The sequence below is a fragment of the Biomphalaria glabrata genome, chromosome 1 (genome assembly GCF_947242115.1).
Source record: "Biomphalaria glabrata chromosome 1, xgBioGlab47.1, whole genome shotgun sequence".
Lineage (NCBI taxonomy): Eukaryota > Metazoa > Mollusca > Gastropoda > Planorbidae > Biomphalaria > Biomphalaria glabrata.
The window spans coordinates 65,916,223-65,925,433 of NC_074711.1; the positions used below are offsets into that span (position 1 = coordinate 65,916,223).

The 9,211-nt window shown below is 38.8% G+C and overlaps 1 protein-coding gene across 1 annotated transcript; it reads right to left on the bottom strand.

Annotated features, from left to right (window-relative positions):
- Positions 1-6,553: 6,553 nt before the first annotated feature.
- Positions 6,554-8,668, bottom strand: LOC129925794 (putative uncharacterized protein DDB_G0271606). The gene has a single exon (XM_056026406.1). It carries the CDS (start codon positions 8,666-8,668, stop codon positions 6,554-6,556), a length of 2,115 nt encoding a protein of 704 aa, XP_055882381.1.
- Positions 8,669-9,211: the final 543 nt, after the last annotated feature.

Consider the following 9,211-nt stretch of genomic DNA (forward strand, 5'->3'; position numbering starts at 1 on the left):
CTATTCGGGAGTCTGTGTGTGTATTTCTGATCTACCCATGAGGAAAGAAGAGCGGATGTTTTGGTTGTGTAGGCTGAAAAGTTTCTGATGAAACCACGGGGTCATGTGTCGTAATTGAGTGAAAGAAAAATTACTTGTGTTAAAGTTGAAGAGAAAACTAGCCAGAGACGTGAGACAGACAAGACAGACAAGACAGATAAGACAGACAAGACAGATAAGACAGACAAGACAGGCAAGACAGACAAGACAGACAAGACAGACAAGACGTGTATTTCTAGTGAGTCTTTTCTTGTTTCAATTGTGAGTTTCATTTTTGTTTCTCCACACATTCACGTTCAGGTTGAAGCTGTTGTAAGTTTAGAAATAAATGTTTGATTCAGTTTAGTTTTAAAAGAAAAATACGCCTGCTTCAAGTTCTACATTAAATTTTACTAGATGTTTGGAGCTACAAACCAACGACCGGGTATCAAAACGACTACAACCGCTAAATTATAGTAGATGTTTGTAAGTTCAAACCAAAAACCGGATATCAATACGCCTTCATCGGTTTAGCTGTACTAGCTGGTTGTATCTCCGAACTAACCACCGGGTATACCCTAAACGTATAAACTTTTTTACAATATTAATTAATATTCTTTCTTTCTTTTTCTCTGAATTATATAAGCCTAAGTATAAACATAATATGCTCGTTCAATGAAAAACAGCTCTTCATCACCTTTGCATTAAGACAAAATGAAATCTATTGACAGCATAGATGGAATATGACATCATTATAAATACGGTTCCTTTTCCTCAGTAACAAACGTTTCGCTTCTGAACTTACTCCTTCTACACCCCCCCCCCCTTTGTTTTCTAGTTCATAAACCGCGAATTGGAGAGACGAATGTACATGTCAACCAAAGTGATGTCCCCTGTCTCTGATGCTCACATTTAGACTGTCACCTTGACCTTCTGAGTGTAATCTGCCATGTTTCACGCATCAGCACCTCATATTTAATCATCGACCCAACCTACACCCTCATCCATCTCTCTCTCTCCCCCCCCCCCCAGTTCTCTTAGTTTCTCTGTTCACTTGGTGCGCCACACGTGTGTGTCTGTCCATCGGGCCGAGCAGCACTCTGACAAACGTTCGGTGCATCACTTCTCTTGAGAAACTCATCGAAACACAGACACACACATCCTGACCTCATATACATTTAGATCTTGTATCGAGGGACAATGGACTGGTCAACGCCGGACAGATCACTGCTGGTGAAACAAGTCATTATAAATCTGGGACCGTAAACCCTTGTGTCCATTTGACCTGATACTCAATGGGCTGGTCAAGGATTTGTGCGTCTTGTCGTCTATCTTGGTCCATTGGTCCAGCTAGACTAGATCTTAAGAGTTCTAAATCAGATACGTGTAATGAAGGTACCAATAAATAATGACTTCTTATAAAATGTCCTCTGGCTTAATTGGTAGACTCGTTCGTTCAAGCAGCTGACGGTGTCAAAAATCACGAGTAGGCCTACTATTTGAAATTCTGAAACTTTTTTTTTTCGCTCATCTTGATAAAAATATCGAAACCTGACTTTTGATCCACCGTGCATAACAAACAGCGGACCCATAGACCCTAGGAGTTTGTGTAAAAGAACAGCTCTTTTTGTTGCTCTGCAAGCGGTGAAGATACTTTCAGTGTTTAGGAGTGTATATACGTGTGTGTTTTGAGTGCGTGTAATTGATTATGTGTAATGTATGTTTCTGCATGTGTTTAACATGGTTCGGATGTTCCCTCAGAATTGAAAATTATTAGAATAAAAAAAGTTCCCCTTTCAGACCTTGAGGGCAGATGATGTAAAGGTCATCTGTTTCTGTGGCCTACGGTTAACAAGGGTGTCATGTGGCCAGCACAACGACCAACCGCTTTTACTTTTCCCCAGCTAATATCAGGTACCCCTTAGAGCTGGGAGGACACAGAGGCTCCCGAAGATCCCGAAATTATAATACCCAGTCATCAACCAGGATTTGAACCAGGGACCCCCGGTTCGAAAGCCAAGCGCTTTACCGCTCAGCCACCGCGCCTCCGAAGATTATTTAACCCTAACCCAAGCCTCCTGCTAGCTGGAAGACGGGGAAGGTGGGGGTGGGGGCAGCGTTCGAACCCAGTACCATCGAGACGACAGTCCAGATAGTTAAACTCATTAGAGTGCAGCAGTAAAGTCTATTCTGTAAGTTGCTTTATCCACCATTTTATTCTTTTAGTTATTCAATCTTTCAGCTGGCTCTTATTGAAACGTAATCAACAAGAAGTGAAGACTTGTTCAACATTCAAAGAAAAAAGTATCGACACTTATTTTAAAAACACATAAATATTATGTGACCTTGAACCTGGGAACCGTGGGATTGCTAAAAGTTTCCCACAAGACCAAAATTTCAAGATTTGAAAATGGAGATTCAGAAGAAAAAAAAGATGAGGGGGGGGGGGAGGAGAAGAGGAAAAAAAAAAAACACTAGAAAGAAATAAAAGAAGGTTGAACTCATCAATCCAGTCTTGTGAACGTGAGGCCGCGGCCCGACCTAAAGCGCTGGTCCTATTGAGCCTTTGAAATAACAAAAGCTCACGGTCGGCACCAGGGGCGTCGGCGGTTCGCCCCGTGTACTCCGGACTTGCGACAGTGACGTATGTTTGCACCACGCACGCGCCGAGATGGGACCAGCACGTGCCGGCGCGTAAATTCAAAGGCGTTACCTCCCCCTCCCCACGTTTTCAAAGTCGAGGGGCGCGAGGAAGTTTAGTAGACGCAACGATTGCGCTGTGGCGTGGCTTGTTGGTAGGGGGCGCCCTCTGTCCCTTTCCTTTCCACTAGACAAATTGCCCGTTTGTATTGTAAATAACTTCTGGACAAGTCTGATGATGGATTTGACGAGTCACGTGGTTCACACAATGAACAGTTTGAGCGATCGGTTACTGCATGTTTATCTCAAGGTTTTGTAAATTTGCATATTTAAACATGAAATTGTTATTGAGTTAATGTTACAAGGAGAGAAAGTGGCGAAATCTATCTATCTATCTATCTATCTATCTATCTATCTATCTATCTATCTATCTATCTATCTATCTATCTATCTATCTATTTATCTATCTATTTAGGCCTATCTATGTATCTATTTATTTATCTATCTATCTATCTATCTATCTATCTATCTATCTATCTATCTATCTATCTATCTATCTATCTATCTATTTATTGTGTCTACGTACCTACCAGCCTACCTACCTACCCCCCACCCAACTATCTACCTACCTACCTACCCGTCTATCTATCTATCTATCTATCTATCTATCTATCTATCTATCTATCTATCTATCTATCTATCTATTTATCTATCTATCTATCTATCTATCTATCTATCTATCTATCTATCTATTTATCTATCTATCTATCTATCTATCTATCTATCTATCTATCTATCTATCTATCTATTTATTGTGTCTACGTACCTACCAGCCTACCTACCTACCCCCCACCCAACTATCTACCTACCTACCTACCCGTCTATCTATCTATCTATCTATCTATCTATCTATCTATCTATCTATCTATCTATCTATCTATCTATCTATCTATCTATCTATCTATCTATCTATCTATCTATCTATCTATTTATCTATCTATCTATCTATCTATCTATCTATCTATCTATTTATCTATCTATCTATCTATCTATCTATCTATCTATCTATCTATCTATCTATCTATCTATTTATCTATCTATCTATCTATCTATCTATCTATCTATCTATCTATCTATCTATCTATTTATCTATCTATCTATCTATCTATCTATCTATCTATCTATCTATCTATTTATCTATCTATCTATCTATCTATCTATCTATCTATCTATCTATTTATCTATCTATCTATCTATCTATCTATCTATCTATCTATCTATCTATCTATCTATCTATCTATCTATCTATCTATTTATCTATCTATTTAGGCCTATCTATGTATCTATTTATCTATCTATGTATCTATCTATCTATCTATCTATCTATCTATCTATTTATCTATCTATCTATCTATCTATCTATCTATCTATCTATCTATCTATCTATCTATCTATCTATCTATATATCTATCTATTTATCTATCTATCTATCTATCTATCTATCTATCTATCTATCTATCTATTTATCTATCTATCTATCTATCTATCTATCTATCTATCTATCTATCTATCTATCTATCTATCTATCTATTTATCTATCTATTTAGGCCTATCTATGTATCTATTTATCTATCTATCTATTTATTTATCTATCTATCTATCTATCTATCTATCTATCTATCTATCTATCTATCTATCTATCTATCTATCTATCTATTTATCTATCTATCTATCTATCTATCTATCTATCTATCTATCTATCTATCTATCTATTTATCTATCTATCTATCTATCTATCTATCTATTTATCTATCTATCTATCTATCTATCTATCTATCTATCTATCTATTTATCTATCTATCTATCTATCTATCTATCTATCTATCTATCTATTCTTCTGTCTGTCTGTCTGTCTGTCTCTTTGTCTCTGTGTTTTTGGGATAGAATTTAAAAAAAGGCTAAACATTATCCAGTCTAGTTTTGAGGGTGAAGACAGAAGAAAAGTTTACAAATAAAAAATATATATATATAAAAAAGAGAAAGCAACATTGGATCGATGAGACAGAGACAAAGGCCGAGAGAGAGAGGTCCATTAACGTAGCTGTACCAGCAGAAGGGAAGTGGCGCGCACCGATCAATGGAAATGCTTTTAGCCGTTCTGTGGCTATGGCTTTGAGTCTCTGCTGTTTTCTCCAAGACTACTTCGCTCCCTTTGAATCAGAGTTAATCAAAGTCTACAGTCTTAGGAATAAATGGATAGTCTTCTCTTGCTGTAATACTTCTAATAATAGTTCCAATGTTGTGACCTAGACCTATAACTTGTTTGAATGCAAGAGATCCAGGGGGAAAAAACTGGGGTGGGGAAGGGTCAAGGTTCAGATCAATGAAAACTAAAACATATTTGATGACAACTATGGCGATAAGAAGTTTGCTGTCATGCCAGAAAGGCTAGATGTCGAGATGTTATATGTCAGGATGTTTGATGTCAAGATGTTATAGGTCAGGATGGTTGATGGCATGCCAAAAGGACTTGATTTTAAGATGTAATAAGTCAGGAGGATTTATGCCATACCAAAAGGGCTTGATGTTAAGATGCTAAATGTCATATCTTTGATGTTACGCTTAATGCCAGGATGTTAGGATGTTTGATGCCAATATTTTTGTTTTGCTTATGTGCAATGAGATGCGGGTACCACCCACATATTTGGATGAGGGGCTGACAGTGACGAAAGAATCTTTTTTACTTCCTGAACGGTTGCCCACTCGCCGCCTAAAAAAAAGGTCACTTCTGGTGCATTCAGTTCTAGGAGATACGATGACGCAGTCTGAAGCCAAGATATTCACATTTTATACCAATACATTTGTTAAAAGTGTCGATAGGACAATATAGCATATGTTGTTGGTCACGTCAAGATGTTGAATTGCTAAATGTTGAATTGCTAAATGTTGTATTGCTAAATGTTTAATGTAAGAACTCAGGATGTAGGTGTTAAACTTTCACAACTCAATTCTTAAAAATATTTTTACAAGTGCCGCTCTGTTTTTTCGATGAGTTTATTGTCCATGGAAGCGATATATTTCTTTACTAAGGGCTGCATTCCTAATGATTCAAGAGTTACCCGGCATGGGTGAAACCGGAAACCGAGAAAATAATTAGTTAGCCTCCTTTAATCTCTAAATAATCAGTACACTCCCTTTAATGTTGGGTGATTCTATGACCTACGTTCAGGACGAACCGTAAGAACATGGCATTGTGTAAAAACTGATAGACAGACCCTAGTCTGTAATTACTATCACCACTCACAGCATCAGGACTGAATAAAAGTACGTTATTAAATCGAACCAAAGAATCGCAACAAAGTGGATTCATTCTCTCCCTTTACAATTCAATAGCGGCCATTGAATGCAAATAATAAAAAAACACACAACAGGCAATAGTCGATCAACATCCACAGGTCTGTTACCCAGGGGCGTGGGGGCAACTTACAAAGGTAACCACTCCAAGCGGTCTTTCTCACGGTCCTAGCAGGACACGCGGGCACGCCCTCGTGCAGACACGTGCGTACTCATGTAGGGCAAGTGCTAAAAGCCCTAATTAACCATGGCGCGAGACTCACTCGCATACTGAAGGACTCGGTGCACATCGAGTCTTACGCATCCTAGCTCGGCCCCATTCCCAGACACGACGGCCGCTGTTTTGTGTTTCAATATACGAAGCAGGTTTTACTTTAAAGGTAAATAGTCGTTTGTTGAATTGTCCGAAGTGACCAGAAGTTCCCCCCCCCCCCCCCCCATCGTTGTAGAGAGCGTTCAATGCTTAGGTGGGAGCACCTTGGAGCAGACACGTGTGTATGAGGATGATTGTAGAGTGTGAGAATCCCAGGAAGTCTTTCTTTTACTGTAGGTTTGGTCTGCTCTGAGATTGTTCATTAGCTTTCTGTACGCTGTGTATTCTCTGGGATTGTTCATTAGCTTCCTGCATGCTATGTATTCTCTGGGATTGTTCATTAGCTTCCTGCATGCTATGTATTCTCTGGGATTGTTCATTAGCTTCCTGCATGCTATGTATTCTCTGAGAGTGTTCATTAGCTTCCTGCATGCTGTGTATTCTCTGAGAGTGTTCATTAGCTTCCTGCATGCTGTGTATTCTCTGGGATTGTTCATTAGCTTTCTGTACGCTATGTATTCTCTGAGAGTGTTCATTAGCTTTCTGTACACTGTGTATTCTCTGGGATTGTTCATTAGCTTCCTGCATGCTGTGTATTTTCTGAGAGTGTTCATTAGCTTCCTGCACGCTGTGTATTCTCTGGGATTGTTCATTAGCTTCCTGCATGCTGTGTATTCTATGGGATTGTTCATTAGCTTCCTGCATGCTATGTATTCTCTGAGATTGTTCATTAGCTTTCTGTACGCTGTGTATTCTCTGAGAGTGTTCATTAGCTTCCTGCATGCTGTGTATTCTCTGAGATTGTTCATTAGCTTTCTGTACACTGTGTATTCTCTGGGATTGTTCATTAGCTTCCTGCATGCTATGTATTCTCTGAGAGTGTTCATTAGCTTTCTGTACACTGTGTATTCTCTGAGAGTGTTCATTAGCTTTCTGTACACTGTGTATTCTCTGGGATTGTTCATTAGATTCCTGCATGCTGTGTATTCTCTGGGATTGTTCATTAGCTTCCTGCATGCTGTGTATTTTCTGAGAGTGTTCATTAGCTTCCTGCACGCTGTGTATTCTCTGGGATTGTTCATTAGCTTCCTGCATACTGTGTATTCTATGGGATTGTTCATTAGCTTCCTGCATGCTATGTATTCTCTGAGATTGTTCATTAGCTTTCTGTACACTGTGTATTCTCTGGGATTGTTCATTAGCTTCCTGCATGCTATGTATTCTCTGAGAGTGTTCATTAGCTTTCTGTACACTGTGTATTCTCTGAGAGTGTTCATTAGCTTTCTGTACACTGTGTATTCTCTGGGATTGTTCATTAGCTTCCTGCTCGCTGTGTATTCTCTGGGATTGTTCATTAGCTTCCTGCATGCTGTGTATTCTCTGAGAGTGTTCATTAGCTTCCTGCATGCTGTGTATTCTCTGAGAGTGTTCATTAGCTTCCTGCATGCTATGTATTCTCTGAGAGTGTTCATTAGCTTCCTGCATGCTATGTATTCTCTGGGATTGTTCATTAGCTTCCTGCATGCTGTGTATTCTCTGAGAGTGTTCATTAGCTTCCTGCATGCTGTGTATTCTCTGAGAGTGTTCATTAGCTTCCTGCATGCTATGTATTCTCTGAGAGTGTTCATTAGCTTCCTGCATGCTATGTATTCTCTGAGAGTGTTCATTAGCTTCCTGCATGCTATGTATTCTCTGAGAGTGTTCATTAGCTTCCTGCATGCTATGTATTCTCTGAGAGTGTTCATTAGCTTCCTGCTTGTTATGTATTCTCTGAGAGTGTTCATTAGCTTCCTGCATGCTGTGTATTCTCTGAGAGTGTTCATTAGCTTCCTGCATGCTGTGTATTCTCTGAGAGTGTTCATTAGCTTCCTGCATGCTATGTATTCTCTGGGATTGTTCATTAGCTTCCTGCATGCTGTGTATTCTCTGAGAGTTTTCATTAGCTTCCTGCATGCTATGTATTCTCTGAGAGTGTTCATTAGCTTCCTGCATGCTGTGTATTCTCTGAGAGTGTTCATTAGCTTCCTGCATGCTGTGTATTCTCTGAGAGTGTTCATTAGCTTCCTGCATGCTATGTATTCTCTGGGATTGTTCATTAGCTTCCTGCATGCTGTGTATTCTCTGAGAGTGTTCATTAGCTTCCTGCATGCTGTGTATTCTCTGAGAGTTTTCATTAGCTTCCTGCATGCTATGTATTCTCTGAGAGTGTTCATTAGCTTCCTGCATGCTGTGTATTCTCTGGGATTGTTCAATAGCTTCATGCATGCTGTGTATTCTCTGAGAGTGTTCATTAGCTTCCTGCATGCTGTGTATTTTCTGAGAGTGTTCATTAGCTTCCTGCATGCTGTGTATTCTCTGAGAGTGTTCATTAGCTTTCTGTATGATAAGTATTCTAAGTCATTCATAAGATGCATCACAAATACAGACATAAACAACGTGAAATATACATTAAATATATTAAATGAAGCTAGACTTGAAGAGGTTTTCTTTAACTTAAAATACCCGAAAGAAAGGGCGACCACTGGGATACGACGCCAAAATAAAAAGAGAAAATGAAGCCGAATATTGTTATTTTTAGCGGCCTCCAAAAGGGAAAAAGACGCTATTAGTTTTTTGTGGCCTGTCTGTCCGTCCCGTTTAGATCTCAGAAACAAGAAAAGATAGTGAAAATCCGACATTATATTATTTTAGACCATTCAAAGTTCTGATGCAATGGCTACGTTTTTCTTTTCTGAAAGCGAAAAATCTATTTTTTTAAATCAAGCAAGCAATTTTTTCATAAAAGAAACTATTCACTATTAATAGTAACAAACACGGAAAGCTCATTAGTAGGGACCGTTAATATCACACTTATATATCGCACATTTATACAAATGGTTTTAGATT